We start from the raw sequence: 17,581 nt of genomic DNA on the forward strand, positions 1-17,581 counted from the left end.
AGAAGTGAACAAATAGGAAAAAGTCTGCTCCTCTAAATAAGGTCCATTACAGTTCCTAATGACAAAGGCTAAGTGTAAACAATTGTCCCAAAATTCAGTAGGAAAAAAGCTGACTTTTCAGGTTATTTAAGAAAACTAAACAAGGTGGCAAAGCCACAGTCAGCCACATAGCACAGTCACAGAAAAAGAGATTCATGACCTATTCCCATCTCTGTGACTCACATTTCAGTGCCAATGCAGATCATTTACTTAGCAGCAGTTGTCTTCAAAGTGCTGCGCAAACCTTTTTCTTTCCAGTAACACCTCCCCTTCTCCCTTGTCTGCAATGGGGTAAAAAGTAAAGTCTTTCCTAACAAATGGAGAAAAGAGCAAATGGGGAAAATGAACAAAAGGTTTTCAATTATATGGTCATGGCCAGATAAATGTCCAAAGAAAAAAATGGATAAAAGCCACAGTTACGCCCCACTGCTATTTAGAAGCAATTCAGGGGTGTTTTTCCCAGTAGCACATGGCTACTACACACACAGAGCACAGAGGCTGTACAGCCACAGACCTGGAGGTAGCCTGGCCTGCAAACGCATTTTAATGTCAATCAAGAAAAGGCACAAATGGTGAAAGAAAGCAAGTCTTAGCCTTCCTAGGGCATGCTGGTGTTTAATTCATGCTCCCGTAAAATTTATGTGAAACAAAACATCAAAAAGTGGCAGTCAGTGGAACAGAAATGATGTATGAGGTGTCTGATAACTGCTCCTGTACATGCCAAGATTTGACATGACAGTGATTGCCAAGCAATTTCGTGCATCGCTTTCTCGGCACTCCCCGCCCCAGGAACTGTTTCCTGGGGGAGACCCGAACTGTCATCGTCGGCGTCCCACGTCCCCCCGGCCTGACAATCCTCGCCGGCTCCCTCGCAAAGGACTGCGAGGAGTCCCGGCCCCAGCCTGAGGCGCCCGGGGATGGGGCAGAGGCGCCGTTCCCGGCGGCGAAGGGAGCGGGGAAGCGCTGCTGCCACTGCGGCGGCAGCAGGGAAGCGAGATCCCTCCCGCCAGGGCAGGGGAGCCTTCCCACTCTGCCGGCCGCCCGTGCCGCTGCTTTAGCTCGGAGAACAGGAAAATCAACTAAATAGAAGAGACAGACGCCGGGGCGGGTCCGCTGCCTACTGGGCGTGCCGGGCGGGGGATGGGGAGCCGAGCAAAGATGCTCTGTGTCAGCGCAGCCCCGGTGTCACGTCCCTCCCTGGGCAGCTGAGCCCCGGGGCCGAGCCAAGCCAAGCCGAGCGCCGGTGCCGGGAAGGCATCAGGGCCACGGGGAGCGGCGGGGCCGGGCGGGGCCGGCAGCGAGGCCGTCACCGCTCCCCGGGGCCGGGCTCAGCCGCACCGATCCCTGCTTGCCCCCTCCTCGTCCGTCCCTGCCCGGCCTGTCTCCCGCCTCCGTCCGACCCCCTCCCGGCCCCACCGTGCCTGCCCGTGCCCCATCCCGCCCACCGCCCCCTCGGGCTGCAGCGGCTCCGGGAGCGCCGCCGCCTCCAGCACCACGGAGAGCGCCCGGGCACGCTCGGCCCGGCCCGCCCCGGCAGGCCCCACCCCTGCCCGGGCACTGGAGGCTCGGCGGGTCCCGCGGCTGGGGCGAGGCCGGCCTTGTATGCGTAGCACTGCGCCGTTGCTCACCATTTCCTCTCGGGAATAAGCTCCTCTTACTACAGACATCCAGTCGCAATCCTGTCCCCTGCTCACCAACGCCCCTACGCAGCCACAGAACCGAAGGCCCAGAAGTGAAACACCCTAGAAAGCCACCGGTCCCCGGCGCTGCCTTCCTGCCTTCCCCGCGGGCAGGGCCTCTCAGGAGGGTGGATTGGCCTTGCATCCCGATACACCTGTTCTCATCCCCTCTGCCTGCACCTCGGCAGGGAGCCATCACGGCGGCTGCCCCACCTCAGCTCACATGCTGATGTCTGGGCATGGGGATGTTTCTCTCCCCAGACTCACTCACCTCATTACTGTCTCAAAAGAGAAAGCTAGCCTTATGCCCATGCTCCAGGTGATGCTTCACTCAAAGATGCTCTTCACTGACTTCAAGGAAGCTTGAGAAGCATAATTGTGAGTTACCTGTTCCAGGGAAGCACACACAGAGTGAGAGCATCACAGTTAGTGATGGCACACAGTGTGTGCTCTGCAGCTGCAAATAGCCCCACACAAGGAAGAACAACGGTGACAATGCCCTGCTTTTCCCACCCACCCATACACACACCATGAAACACATCTACAAGTAGTGTCCTCCAAATTGCAAGTTGAAAATTTGCCCAGTGCCCTGTCTGTCTGGAAGCAGTGTGGGAGTCTGGTATCTCTGAAAGCTCTTAACAGTAAAGCTGGTGATTCCCTGGGAGAGGCAAATGAGCTTCCAGCTGGACAGTGAGATGAGAAGGTAAAGGTGGAGCATCCCTCTCTTTGTGCCAAGGTCTTGGATACTGGCTCCTCTAGCCCAGCAACTGCTTCCAGGCCTAGGAGGTGTACAAGCAGGTCCCATCACTGCCCTGTTTCTAGCGATGTTTCAATTAACCTCTACCACATTTGTTTAGTGGCTGCCAGTTATGTCACTGGCTTTCCTCTTGCCAGGGATAGAGAATTCTTAAAATTAGTGTAGGGAATTCTTAGAATGTGTCCATCCATTTTCATGTAATGACCATATCAGATCCCATCCTGCACACTTTATCAAGGCAATCAAGCTCACATCTTCCCAGTGACTCTTACCATAGTGCATCAGGGAAGTAGTTACTGACTTCTGTACACATTTATCCTGTTCTGGGATTTCCAGAGCCCTTTGAGAGTGTAAGCAGGTCCAGCTGCCATTTCCCAAGGTTAAGAAAAGTTTGAGATGACCAAGGTTAGGTTTGGAGACAGTAAACAGTAAAAAAGGTACTAAAATGCAGAAACAATCAGAATAAAACTATTGTATAGGATATCTGTGTACCCTTGCAGGAGGCAAAAATAATCTGAGCAGCTGTTTTACTGAAATGGTCTAGGAAATCCCTTGCAATGGTCTCTCTTCTTGTTATATCTTTGGAATGAAATATGTTAAAATGAATTTGTGCATGTTTTACAGGTAGCAACAGCAGAGCCCTCAACACCAATAGGCTTTTTTCATGCAAGACATAAAACATTTGACATGGAATGTACTATTAACACCAGACCGAGGGGGGGAGAAGCATCCAAGGACTGATTTCCATTTCAAACTGCATTCTGGCACTTTGTACTCCAGCACCATTGGTGGATCAATATTTAATGCCCAGAGATTCTGGCTCTGCAGGAGTCATGTCAGGGGACCTCTCGAGCCAATCTGCTTGGGTAGAGGAGTGATAATTATTCATGGGCTCCTGCCTCTTGCTCCTTCTCTTGCACAGCCCCACTCTGCTGACTCAGTGCCTTATTCAGTCTTCTCTCCCTCTCTCCACTGCTGTAGCTGGACCCTTTGCCTTCACCGCCTCTGAGAGCTGCACATCCCAGCATGGCTAAAACAGCAATGGGTAAGAAAACGCCTCTCTTTTCCTTCAGCCAGTACTACAGCCACTGTCTCCTAGGTCTGCTACCTACACTGGGTGTTCTTCTCGCTCTCCCAAAAGTTTAGGGGGAAAAAAAATCAGGAGAACACTGAACATATTTTTAATTTCATTGATCAGAGAAAAAAGGAGAGGGTGGGTGGGACATGGGGTGTTTTAGTATCCTAACCAGAGATCGGATTAATTATATACCGATGGGCGAGGTCGGCACAAGAGCACAGCACAATTTTTAAACGGTTTTCATTATTTTAAAGGTGAATAGATATTTTATATATATACATATATATACACACACATATATATTATACAGATATAGATAGATATTACATATGTATATGTGTGTATATGTATATATATATATATAAAAGAAAGAAAGAAAATAAAAACAAAAACGAACGGTAAAGTTATCCCTGTCGTCAGTATGCCTCCACCCATCCCCGCCGGCCGGAGTCAGCGCTCCCCTCTGCTTCTGAAACCGCGTGGGGAGAAGAAAAGAGGAATCGGGGAGAGGCACCGCCGCCCGAAAGGGGCTCGGCGCGGGTCGGGGGCTGCGGGCGGGGCCGGGCCGGGCCCGCGGTGCCGGGCCGGGGGGGCTGCGGCGGGGCGGACCCTGCCGGGCGCGCACTGCGGCCGGCCGCGCCCAGCCCAGCCCGGCACGGCGCGGGGCTGCGGGAGGGGGCGAGAAGGAGCCGCCGCTCGGCGTTGCCCCGGCGCTGGCCGCACCTGCAGTCTGCCGGGGGGGGGCGGGGGCTGGCTGAAGTAGGTCACCGCATCACGGAGAGCTGGTCTGCGCTAGCAGTGCCCGCCCTGCTCTCTCTCCCGGGGGGCAGCTGCCGGGGCTGTTGTTACCTCGCGTTTTCCAGCGGCAGGGAGAGCATCCCCCCTCCCCCGCAGGAGCCGCGCCCTGCCGCCGCGGCGCGCCGCCGGCGCCGCCCCAGCCCACCCCGCCGGGCCCGGGAGCGGCCGGGCGGGGCGCGGCTCCTCCGCCAGCCCCGGCCCCGGGGGGCTCCCGGGTCTTGGGGAGCGCATTGCCCTCGGGGTCCTGCTGGTCCTGCTGGTCCCGGCAGGAGCGAAGGGCGGTAGCCCCGCACTGGCCCCTTTGTTCGAGGGAGGCTGCTGGGTAGGGTGGGCGAAAAAAAATCCCAGTGAGGGTGTGGAAGAAGGAGAGGGAGAACAGTCTTGGGGTCGGGCTGCTGGAAGCGTCCAGTCCCTAACGCTCCTTAGGGATGGTTTTTGTTGGTTTGGGGGTTTTGGGGATTTTTTCCTTTCTTTCTTTTTGAAGAGGAAAGAGGCTGGACCTGCATTTGACGCATTCAAATTCAAGTTTTCACAATCATTCACCATTAATGTCATGCACCCGCAAATCCCACAAAATAAGGATGAAGTGCTCCTAACACAATTAGTGTCCTCCCCAAGAAGCAAATCCTGTTCACATTTTTATTTGTGCAGATTCTTGTTATCACTCTTCATCGCACTGCACGAAGTTACACCAAACCCTCCTGGCACCGGCTAAAACCGATGCATTACACCAAAGCATTTATCTGAATGCTGATGTTCCGCTCCCAAGGAACAATTGGTGTGGATTGAAAGCATTCTAACCCGGCTGTGGCACCCTGGGGAACAAGGCATGAGACAGCTGTAGATGCAAACAGAGGAGGGAAGTGAGGGGTATGGGAGCCTGGCCAGCCCTGCAGTGCCGAGCACGCCGTCCTCTCGCCACTGCAGCAATCCGGTAATCAGTATTGATAATTTGTAGTCGGTCGGGGACTTAGCGCTGCAGAAGGCCTGTTAGGAATTCTCTCACAAGGGAAGGAAGGGCTCCTCAGCCTGGTGTTAATGATCTCTCATCGCACAAGCACAAAGATTTCTGCGGCAAGAGTGATGCCAGGAATCATTAGGTTTACCCAGAGACAGAGGGACTGTGTGGCGCCAGTTTGTCCCTCGTTAACGAGCCACCTATACCAGCTATAAAAAGCCCTGCAGCCACCCAGCTCCAGTTCCCAAGAATACTAATTACAACAATATTCAATTAGAAAATTAAAGTTATTTTATTAAAAGCATCTTCCATCTTTAAACTCACAAAGCTTAAAGGATTCTCCTCACCATTTCTTTGAACTATATTCTTCCTTGTTATAGTTACAAAGAGACAAAATTTGTATCTAGACAGCCTATTAGAATAAACCACTTTGTTTCAAGAATTACAACAAAGCAACAAATTTTATTTTCATGCGGAAAAATAGATGGATTCTCAGTAATGCACATTTCCAGTTAGGGCTAAATGAGCTACATTTGTTCTGTACTCAAACTTTACCCAGTAGAACACTGAAAGAACTACAGAGTACCTGATTTTTTTCCTGTTGAGCACCAGATTTTGCAAACTGGCAATAAAGGCTAGGTCCTCCTACCATTGGAGCCAGCAAAACATTTCTAATCAGCTTAACCCAGCCCACTGTTATGTTTCTGGCACTGGTCCAGCAAGGCACTTAATCAGATGTCTGAGCATGTGAATAGTCCTACTGGCTTTGGACAGAACTCTTCACATAACTTAGATTAGGCAGATGCTAAATACCTTGAACAAGCCTGTGTTTATATATTCTGCCATAGAAAGCAAAATTAAGCCTAATTTTATATTAAGCTATGTAAAATAAAAGGTTTTCAGGGAAAGTTCCTTTTATTTATGTAGGAGTTTCAACAGCTGCAAGAACTTCTGAAGATCATTACACTCCGAATGCCCACAACATTCTTCTTTCTGGTTAGTTTACATGGTATATGAATGATGCATGCCACACAAGCATCGTTCTTTGAGGGGTTTTTTTAAGTGTGTCTTTTATTGAATTTCCATGTAACATGACTGTACAGAAATTCTGGGGGCTTTTAAACTTCATCCTCCCCCTGACACCATCTTCCACATGAATTATGTATTGGGTAGAGGGACTCCTTCATGCCTTAAGCTCACAAGCAAACAGGATGTGTGTTACTTTGCCCTGATTTATGACCCTAAATCAGAGTCACTACAGACAATTAGGCCACATATCTGGTTTGATAAACTTACTTAGTTTAAGGTACATAGATGGCAGTGTGAAGGTGAAGCAGTTTGTGATGCCACTGGAACTAAAAATGTGTTTGAAACCATTATTTCATTTTTTCCTTGTGGGGTTTTATTTAAAGAACATTTATTGTCTATCTTCAGACAGCCATCATACAGAAAATCTCAGTCCTGATTATGGTTCTGGTTTGTTTTATAGGAAGCTGTTTAACAGAAATACATGGGGTATGTGGTAATAGTGTGTTACAGAAGTGTTTTCATGTCAACTCCTTTTGAGATAGCCAGGAACACTGTAAGGTGATAAATGGGTGGGATTATGAGGATACAAGAATTGAGGCAGCCCCATGCTCCCTCTTTGTCAGATAAAACATATCTGAGTGAGACTGATTAAACCATTGTAGAAGTGCTTCAGAGTTGCTCTTCTACTTTGTCATTCGCATTTTAGTTATAAACTCACACCTCTATTCTTAGCTTGATGGATGCAAGGCCACTGCTAAGTTTTTCTGTTAGCTGAGTACTACATTGTTGTTTTATCTGGTATGTAACATACATATGAAGTCATAAATAAGTGTATGGTTGTTGAGTGTAACTGATTCTATTATTTTAATAAGTAGCCTTTTTTTACTGCAAAGAGACAAGAGTTCTGCCTCTGATCTGCCCCTACACTTAAAACAATGGCTTGATTGTCAACAATTGCACATGAGTAGTCATCTGAATATCAATGGCAATGGCAAGCTTCAAGTTAAACTATATATGGCTAAGTGCCAGGCTGAATTTGGACTGAACACACTTCTTTCCATATTATTTAGTTTTTAGCTGAAGGTTTTAAACTTCCCCTTTAAAAATAAATAAACACACATCAGCTCTGAATTATTTCCAACTGTCACAAAATTACATGCCTGTAAATAGGAAGTTACTTTAAGAGAAGAATGAACATAGGCAAGAATCAGAAAGTTATTTATTGTATCATAATGTTGGCAGAAATGTGATTTGTCTGATACCACTATTCCAAATTTTTTTAAGAACTAGGAGAAGAAATCACAGAATATGCTGAGTTGGAAGAGACCCATCAGGGTCACTGAGTCCAACTCCTGGCCCTGCACAGCACCATCCCCAAGAGTCACACCATGTGCCTGAGAGCATTGTCCAAACATTTCTTGAACTCTTGTCAGGCTGGTGCTGTGACCACTTCCCTGTGGAGCCTGTTCCAGTGCCCAACAACCCTCTAGGTGAAAAAAACTTTTCCTAATATAATTTTGATGTGATAACGAAACTAAAGTGATAACATTTCAGTTAGTTTATTTGTTCTGTGAACTTCTATTACTGAGCTAATATAAAAATGTTGGTAAGTAAAATTCACTAAAGAACTGAAGTTAACACCTATTCACATTCTTTTCTTGGTTTTTAAAGATTTGATTACTCTTCCTGCTATTGAGAATTAAGACAGGAATATTTTTAAAAACAGTCCATATGGCTAAGGATTTATATTGCCTCATAGCAGTTCTTTACTTACCCTGAGATGTACAGGAAGGAGAGATGGAATGTCATCTATTCCAATTTCTTATAGAAGATATCCCATAACACACTGAGGAAATAAAAATAAACTTCAGCAGCTTGAACACTTCCAAAATGTTCTCTCAACTCCACCTCCATTAGCATCACCTCTTTGTCCCAGGTATAAGCTCTAGTTAGGCTAAAAACTTCCCTGTTTACTAATGTAATCCTGTAATTCATTCACATAGATTTTGTGAATTTGAATTTTCTTTATTATTTAAGACTGGAATTTTTTTACTATTGGTATTTGTTCAGCAATAGTACATTTCTCTAGATCACACTTGGCACACCTATTTTTGACTATATATAGTGTGTAATCTTATGGTTAGATTTATCTCAGGTGACATTTATATTATTTTCTTTAGAAAAGAACTCTCCATTTTCAAATTAATAGCATTAATTTGGGAAAAAAAAAAAAAAAAACAACCTCATTACAAAAGAGAGATGAGGCACTCACATCCAGCAATGTATTTAGATAGTGTTTTAGCCTTCAAAGACTATACAGTATTAACTAATTAATTCTCCTAATTGCTTGCAGTGAGAAGCCAGCATTATTTTGTAGTCTAAAACACAGAGAGCAGAAGGCTTCCATGACAGATCAGTCTGGGCAATACTTGACTCTTGCAGCATTTTCATGTAGGTCTAATTTAACTACCTGACTATTTCACAGACAAAAGAGGCAAAGAGATGCTCAGCTCTCCTGAAAAATAACAAACCTTAGGAGTCCTAAAGTAGGCATCCAAAAATGGTGTCACACCACATAATTGATAGTATAGTTGGAAAATAGTTCGAAAATTGACTCACTAAAAACTTTGCTGAAGCTGGTACAGCAAAAAAAGCTGAACATAAGGGACTGAGGGCGGCATCTGGCCCTGTGGCCAGTGGGCAAAGAGAGGGAGTGTAAATTTGCTTTTCAGCTTAGGGTATCAGGCTTCAAAACCCTTACTCTTGGCACTCTCAGTAGTTCCGCCCAAGAGGACGAGTAAATGGTACGTCATGAAGCAGCAGTGCTTGCTTACCTCTGCAGTAACTACCTTCAAAAAATCCGCTGTCAGTTCTCCATATGAGTCACCTTTATAAACAAAAAAACTATTGCCATCCTCGGGTGGCATGTAGAGAACATGCCTTCTTCAGCATTTATCCATAAAATGGATGGTAGATGAACCAACTTTGCAAATGAGTCTTGCTTCACTGGAGCCAATATAGTACAGTACAGCCACTGGCCTCAGCACAACCAGCTGGTCTATAGCCTATGGGGATGCAGAAACTGGCAGCTGTTTTGAAGGAATGGCTGCTATTCACAATTCTTTCTAGGCTACACACAACCCTCATACTATTCTATGGATACAGTCTGAGGTGGTGTTGGTTTTCATTCAGTCTAAAAGTACTATTGATCCCACTTGGAAGGGTGGGTCCCCACGGGGAGTCTCAGCCAGCACTTCTACCATGGACAGGTATCTCAGTCCTGCAAGGTGCTGGGTACTCATGACTGCAGTGCAGACAGTACCCATTCCTCTGGTTGCTCAGAACTTTTCAAAAATGGACAAAAATACCTTTGGAGACCTCAATCCACGTGTACCTGCATTCTGAGTCAAAAAAAAAAAAAAAAAAAGACAGATGTGTAAATGCTGGCTTCCTGGGAACTAAATACTTATGACATCATGTGTCTGACAAATACCAGCATACAAAGCTGATCTTAAATGATTTCATTTTCTCTTCCACTTATGTTTTTATTTTTCTTGTCTTCTAATACATAATTTAACCAGTGAAGTAAATTTAAGCTATTTCTGCCAGGATATGCAGTTAAATTGGTGCACAGCATCTGCACAAAACATTAGGCTTTGCTGAATATATTCAGAAATGTTATTTTTCCAAGTTATAGCTTCAAATCCAAGCAGTTCATAAATAAATTATGATTTATGCATTCATTCTAATGCACAAAACCTATCACTGTTGTAGCAGTTATTGTGTGAAGTTGTGATCCTTCACAGACACAACCACAAAACAGGATTGTTAGGAGTTTTTCATCAATTTTGCCTCAAGCAGTAGTTTAGTTTGGAGAGGTGACTGAGGATAGGGGCAGTAAATCACTTGTGGTGAGATACAGGCATGGCTGTACCTCCCCAGCACACAGGGAGAGGTCAGCACCTCTGGCTATGGTTAAGGTCTGCCCAGAGCAAATGTACTCATAATTCAGGGACCCAGAGGAAAATGCCAGGAGGAATGGTGAGACTTCAGCTCTCCCTTGGACTCTTCACACACAGCCTTAGAGAAGCCCTGGCTCAGTCTCTCCCATTGTGTTGGGTGGAGAAAAAGATGTGGCAATGGGTGCACTCCTGCCCCTGAGCCAAACAGCTGGTGGTTGGCCTCCAGGTGTGGTGCTGGGATGTGGTGGCTCTTGTCCCTGTGTGTCCTCCTTCCTCACAGAATGCCAGAGCCACCGAGCTGTGTATTCTTTCCACTCCCATGGGAAAGAGTGGAAAGAGCATGTCCATCATGCTAGAGAGAGGACAGGAGAGCACACAGGAGGGCAGATGACTTACACCTAGGAGATGGGGATCCCAGGAGCATGGCTGGATTTTGCATGATATGGCAAAATAGAAACAGTTGCAGAAGCAGCAAATAGGACCTGAGCTCCTTTGGGTGACAGGATGCTTTGTCTTGAATGGAAATTTTGAAAGTTTGACCTCAGCACTGGCGTTTCCCAGTCAAAGATGTCACTGTAGGCAGTTGCTCCAATGGGCAGGAGTAAGACAGCCACAGCTACATTTTAAAACTGTGGCTTGCTCCTCTGTTTATGAAGAACCTTGTGCTAGCTATGTGTGCCACATGCTCCCAGAAAACAGGCTACACAGATTTCTTCAGAGGACTGGCTGTGAGCTGGAGGAACATGCAATTCCCAATGTTAGTGGCTTAAACATTTCAAGTCTGAGCTATTCTTGCTTATCCAAAGTTTAGCACCCTACAATGCACACCAATTTAAAGAGCACAAATTATGGCTTTCTGTATTCTCATGACCTCTCCTCAGCTGTGTAGGAATTTCTAGGATCCAGATTCTTGATTTAGAAACCTGAGTTTTCTTCAGCATAATTTTAGGCACCTAGTTCCTTTATTGGATTTGTAGGCTAATCATTTTATGACCTGACTTCCTCCTCTTTAAGATGGGGATAATTGGGTACTTACCTCAGAGCTGGGATGTGAGCTTATGTTCCGTACTGCGCAAAAATGTGTAACCATGCTCTGATGTTATAGAAGTGCCAAAATCCATACTGATCAGATTAAGAAGCAGAGCAACTTACCTGCTAAAGCTGTTATTAGCATTCTGTGCTATTGAGGTACTTTTTTATAATCCTTAGGGAATTTCTTAGGTAAAGAAAAAATAATGATGCGTGTATTTCATGCTACTGAAGGCACAGAGTTCTACAAATTTAGAATTTACCCTAAGCTAAGGTACACTCTACCTGAAGGTAAATAAAGTATCTTCTAATGCTTAAGGCTTTTACATTTAAGTATATTCACTAATCTCTAAGTAGCTATACCTTTTGATCTTGATGCTATTTTTGATGCTTTCAAAATTGCTGAAAATACTAATTGTCCTTTTGGACTAAGATTTCTGATATATACATGTTCAAATTCATCCTCTGGTTTCCAGTAGGATGACTCTGGATGTCATTTCATTGGTAGAGCTCCCTGAAGTGACTAATATCACCATGGTTATTATTTTTGCTTTTTCAAAAGGTTGTGGAGACCACAGACACGTCAAAGATGCACAAAAATTTTAGCAACATTGCTATATGAAGGTGTAGAAAAAATTACCTTTTTTTGGTTTACTAGTATTTTTTGTACTGCAAATCCTCCAGTTACCTGAATGGAGTGGTAAGAAAAGTTGCATGTACCTAGGAAATCTTAAAACAAATGCATGAATCAATATCCATAATTTTTCAAAGACATTTTTGGAAGTGAAATTCACTTCTGTAACTCATTTTATTAGTCTGTTAACTATTTTGATATATTTGTTGCTTACTTTATTAATGTGAAAAGAAAGGGTAGGTTATGTCACTCAAGTCATATTTATATCACTTAATAGACCTTCTTTGTCTCCAGGTGCTGGTGTTTATTACATAGATGTAATACAAAAAGCTGTTTCTAAGCTGATATTTTTTCTATGTGCTCAGATATTTTTTGATGCTGTCGGGACTGCAGTTAGGGGGCTTTCAATATTATATGCTGTAAGAAGGAATGAAGCCCTGATTCCTGATTTAGAAACCTAAATGTTTAATGTTTGTCAACAAACCACTTGTTCTCAAGGCAAATAACTTCTTGCTGGGAAATGGTGTTTTAAATCTAAATACCATAATTTTCCAAGTAAAATTTCAATAATGACTTCTTAAGAAAAGTAATAGTACAGTATTTATTTTAAGCTGCATTGACAATTCAAGTTACTCTTTTTTTTTTTTTTTTTTTTTGCAGTGAAATCTTAAGAAGGGAAATATCTTACTTAGGGAACCATACTGCATTTAATTAACAGTGTAAAGTATTTCATCTTCTTGTTGTGAGGCCTGAAAAACAGGAATAAACATGACAGAAGTACTTTGAAGTCCTCTGCAAAATTATCAGTTTGCATCATTTGCCAGTGCTGTTCTAGAGGTCTCATCTCTGTTGGCATCCTGGTTTCTGCACAAAGATGCAACGGGTCTGTCAAGGGTAAAAATTGCAATAAGAACAAATACTGAACCCATGCAGCAAAATGAAGGCATTTAGATAAGCAAACTGGTAATCTACAATATGAAGGTTGTAAAATAATATTTAGTACACTTCTACGTAGTTATACAAACAAAATTTTAAAATTTTAAAAGATTAAAAAAAAAAAAAGGATCGTGGAAACAGAATATTGTATCAGATGGACCCCAGTCTGTCCCTGAACTGTGACTATTATTTTTATAGCTTTTTAATGTAATTTGTATATAGGGGAAAGTCTGAGATAGCAGTTAGGAAAATTTCTATTTGATAAAACTCTGAATGTTCTTGTGAACAATCTACCATCCTAATCAATTTCCCATCTACTCCATCCCCATGACCTACTGATTTCCCGTCTGATCCATTTCCTTGGCACCCTTTCCCTGTTTTTCTCAACCTAGTTTCATTATCCAGTCAGTCAAGTTTTTCCCTCATTCTTGATCCAGTTTCAGTCATCCTATTCCCTGACTGACTTTTCCTGCTTGGTTTTCCTTCTTTTTGTTTTTGTTTTTTTTTTTTTTAATTTGTCTGCTCTTGGCAATTACTTCCATGATGCAGATTCAGCTCTCGTCTCTTCACACAGCCGCTTCATTCTTGTAGTCCTTCACACTCCTGTGAGGTCGGAAGGGGAGGAATTGAGACCACAGGATAGTTGTTTCCTCTTTTATGTTCCAGTTTCCAGTGCTTCTCTGGTCCATAACATCACTCTCAGCCCATGTGGAATCAGAATCCAGCACAGAGTGGCTTGAGAAACTGGCTGTAAAGCTTGGATTTGTGTCTCTCAGACAAGGCTGAAGGCTGAAATCTGATGTTTCACTGACTTTTTCCATGGCCAGGCCTGGACAAATTTTTCATATGAAGAATGATTCACTGGCACAAAGCACTAGAACCTTTCAAACAAGTGCAGTAACCACTTGCTTAGCTTACCCACACACATCTATTTTTCCCTAGTCATCATCACAGAAATAGTGAAATGTTTTTAGATAAAACCTTCTCCAAAATTCAGGAAGAAGCAGCCTTCCAGCCAAGAAAACTGTAGACCAAGTTGTAGTTTAACAATGTGATGTTCAGTGGAAGGACATATTTTCTAATGCAGTGGGAGGAACAAAGTGGCACAAGGTGGGAAATAGCAATGGCTGACAGTGTTGCACATTTAAGTGGCTAAGATGTGCAAAGGCCAGGAACATCAACCTTGACAGAATTAGATACTAAACCAGTAAAAGTCTGTGGGTGAAGTAGACTCATGTTGATTTACATCTGATGAACCTATTTTCCCCCTTTAAAACTCCCACAACATTAACTTAGGAGGAAATATCTCCTTTGTTATTTTTAAAAAATCATGTAAGAGCCAGCTACACTAAAAAAAACAGGAGAATTTTATTATTCAGAAAGAGAAACTTCTTTTTATACTGGAAAAAGAACTTGATCTTATAATGAAAAAGACAGAATAGGCTGTTACAAATTGACATTTGGGGATATCTAACTCCTGCTACTTTTAGAACATATTAAAAATTCTGTGGACAATCCAGTTCTGGAAGTTTGATAAGTCTGTTGTAAAGGACAAGCTGAACAACAAAGAAGTTCTGATTTGCCATTAATGGCAGATTGTTGATGCTGGTGCACAGTGCCCTGAAAATCTCTCTATTGCAGGATCCTTTTTTTTTATTCTAAATGAGACAAACCCCTTACACCAACAATCAGTGGAGCATCTCTGCAGGGATCAGCTCCACATGTGATTAATTTAATAGCAGAGCAGTGTCTCTGAATTCATCAAGATTTTCTTTTAAGTGGAGGCTGGTATTGCAGAAAAAATAGAGACAGAGACAGCTGCAGAGAGAGAGATAGACTGAGAGAACAAAGGTACTCTAGAAATTTTCGGTAATATTTTGGCATGAGAAAAATATCACTAAATTGAAAAACAGTAAAAAAGAAGGAAGGAGAAGAGAAAGTTGAAAAAGACAGGTGGGTCATGAAAGATTTAATTGGGAGCAGTCACATTCCCGAAAGTTCATATAAATTGCTATAGCATAGACATTTATGCAATAATTTTACATCTTCAAAAATCAAAGTGCTTATATTATACAAATCTGAGCAAAGCTACTTAAAACACAGGTCACTTCACTTCAAGCAGTAGTTTTTGTTCTAGTTTTATTGTAGCATCAATTGTAATAAAAATATCCCACCAACAAATGTTCCCTTTCAGCCAATTTAATCAATTCTGAATAATATACTAATTTCTTTGCACCATCGGTATGGTTTCCAAGAAGAGGCATCATTCTTTATCTTTCTTTTTTTTTTTTTTTCTTGTTGATTTTATACATCTTTTGGTTAGCATACTCAATAATATTTATAATCTATGCCCACCCATGATAGAGTTTATATGCTGTTGAGAGGTATCATTTTTTTCATTATGGAAGCAATCAGATGTTTGCATGTATGCATAAAGTCATGGCAGGATACAATAGTAGAAGTATAAATCTGGTAATTAGTAGTAATAACTGCATAGATTGTTTAGGCAAAGGTCACATAGAAAACTCTGAAAGCCACAGAGTGACAGATGTATGTCATATGGAATGGTTTGTTTCTGTCATTTCATGAATTTGAGCACCTCATATAGTGTGCTCACTACCTTAAGCCACCTATTTGCCCAGTTATCCCCCACCTTCCTGATATCCCACCCCTGGACTTTCACATGTTCCTCCATGCCACTCTTAAATTGGGGGATCCCAGACTGGATGTAGAACCTCAGGTGCAGTTCCACAGCACCAAACACCTTCAATCAAAGGTGAACCCAACCCCTCCTGCTGATTCATGTACACCTCTGCTTCTTCTCTCTGTCTTCCAAACCTGGACATTTAAAAGAAAGATTGAAGAAAAAAAGAAAAAAAAAAAAAAAAAAAAAAAAAAAAAAAAAAAAAAAAAAAAAAAAACCACCCCAAACTCTCCCTTGTGAGACTTTTGGAGCCAACATACACATGATGAATTTACTTCTGCAAACTTATTTTTTTAAAAAAGTCACTTCCACAGTATCCATTCCTATTTTGGTTCTTGCACTTCATCCTTCAACATTGACAGTTATGGGTTTAGGAACCCATCATCTGAAACCTCACTTGGTCATTTGTACTTTTTTTGGACTGTGGAGAAGACTAACAGAAAATTATCTTAGCCCTTTCAATGTTGTAAAAATAGATTTCCACACTAGCCCCATCTTCTAGATTTGGTGACCTGCCAAAAGATACTTCTCCTAGTCATTCTGCTGCCCACTTGTTAGCAGAAAACACCAAGTGAAAAGATGAATTTTACAGAATCTGCTTTCTATTAACATGGTTGGTGAGGGAATTGCTGTCATTTTTGCTTACTCTGTGCAGTGCTTTCAAAGTCCTTCAAAACCTGAAGACATTATTTTTTGAATCAAAGGATTTCTCCAAAGATAAACATGCCTTTGATAGGCTTCCTACATAGGGAGACTGTTTTAAATTAGGTATGACATTTCTCTAAACCCAGAAATTTCATCCTTTGTAATATCTCATAATTAAATACAGCCTCTTATGCCCAAATATACTCCACTGAGTAGACTTAAAATTGTATAAAAACATTTACATTCTGATAGGGTTTCCATTATCACACCTCCTTGGGGTGGATTTAAAGCAAAATCTTCCAGTTACGTGTTATGTCAACAGGCAAAATCTAATATCAAACAGTTTTATATGCAAACTCAGAAATTATTTACTAGGAGCTTATTTTGTTCTGGCATTCAAATTTAAAATACTACTGTTAATTAACACAATTATAATGTGTGTCCCATTGTATAATTGCAAGGATTGGGATTCTTCCTTTGTAAGGAATCTACTTTCATATGTCATTTGCAATTGTGTGCAGAAAGCCAACTGTATAAAGAAAATGCCTTTGCTCAAACTGATGAGACATTCTTATTTTAAAATGTCCCACAAAATTAAAATTCCATTCAAAACCCAGAAGTAAATTGGATTTTCCAGACTGCTTCCTTTCATTGTCTTTTGCATTTTGACATTTCGTCGGTAGTCATGGCAGCCAGTAAGAATGATTGTGTAGCATAAAGATGCAGTTACACATATTTGGTTTTGGGTTAAGTACATTAAATACATAGGAATTGCTCAAAATCTACCAATAAACTTAAACAAATCAAGTTTTATATATATATACTTACATATACACACATATATACTTTTTTATGTATAGACATATATAAGCTAACTAATTAATGATTCTATATGTTTTGTTTTCTGACCCTATAAAATGTGTTTTCTAGCCTATATGGAATTATTAGTTTTTAAAGATACTATCCACAGCACTCACAGTAGTATATTTTCTCTTAAATAGATTCTTCTGATATTTGTGGTGTGAAAATAACTGCAATAGGTTTTGCACTCAGTGCAATGACTCAACAAGTAAGGAACACATTTAATTACTGGAATGCAAAGACTGAGAGTTCAACCCTACAAGAAATCGTAATTGCACTTATATCATATCATATCATATAAACAAAAATTTCTACTTAGCAGATTGCCCTGATTCTTTTTTTTTTCTTTTTTTCTAGAGAAAAAAAAAATTTAAAAAAGTACATTGCAATTTATTTGACTTATTGTTCTGAGCCTCAAGACACAACTAAATAATATTTTGGCCTTCATCAGTTCAAAACAAAATTTTGAAAA

The 17,581-nt window shown here is 42.2% G+C and overlaps 1 protein-coding gene across 1 annotated transcript in view; it reads left to right on the top strand.

Annotated features, from left to right (window-relative positions):
- Nucleotides 1-3,295: 3,295 nt before the first annotated feature.
- Nucleotides 3,296-17,581, top strand: part of STMN2 (stathmin 2) — a 38,405-nt gene continuing 24,119 nt past the window's right edge. Inside the window, exon 1 of the mRNA XM_053964203.1 lies at nt 3,296-3,520. Within this exon, the coding sequence (XP_053820178.1) occupies nt 3,502-3,520 (19 nt within the window). The 5' untranslated portion in view covers nt 3,296-3,501. The remainder of the gene's footprint in view (nt 3,521-17,581) is intronic.

The sequence above is a fragment of the Vidua chalybeata genome, chromosome 1, assembly GCF_026979565.1.
Source record: "Vidua chalybeata isolate OUT-0048 chromosome 1, bVidCha1 merged haplotype, whole genome shotgun sequence".
In the NCBI taxonomy this organism is placed as follows: Eukaryota; Metazoa; Chordata; class Aves; order Passeriformes; family Viduidae; genus Vidua; species Vidua chalybeata.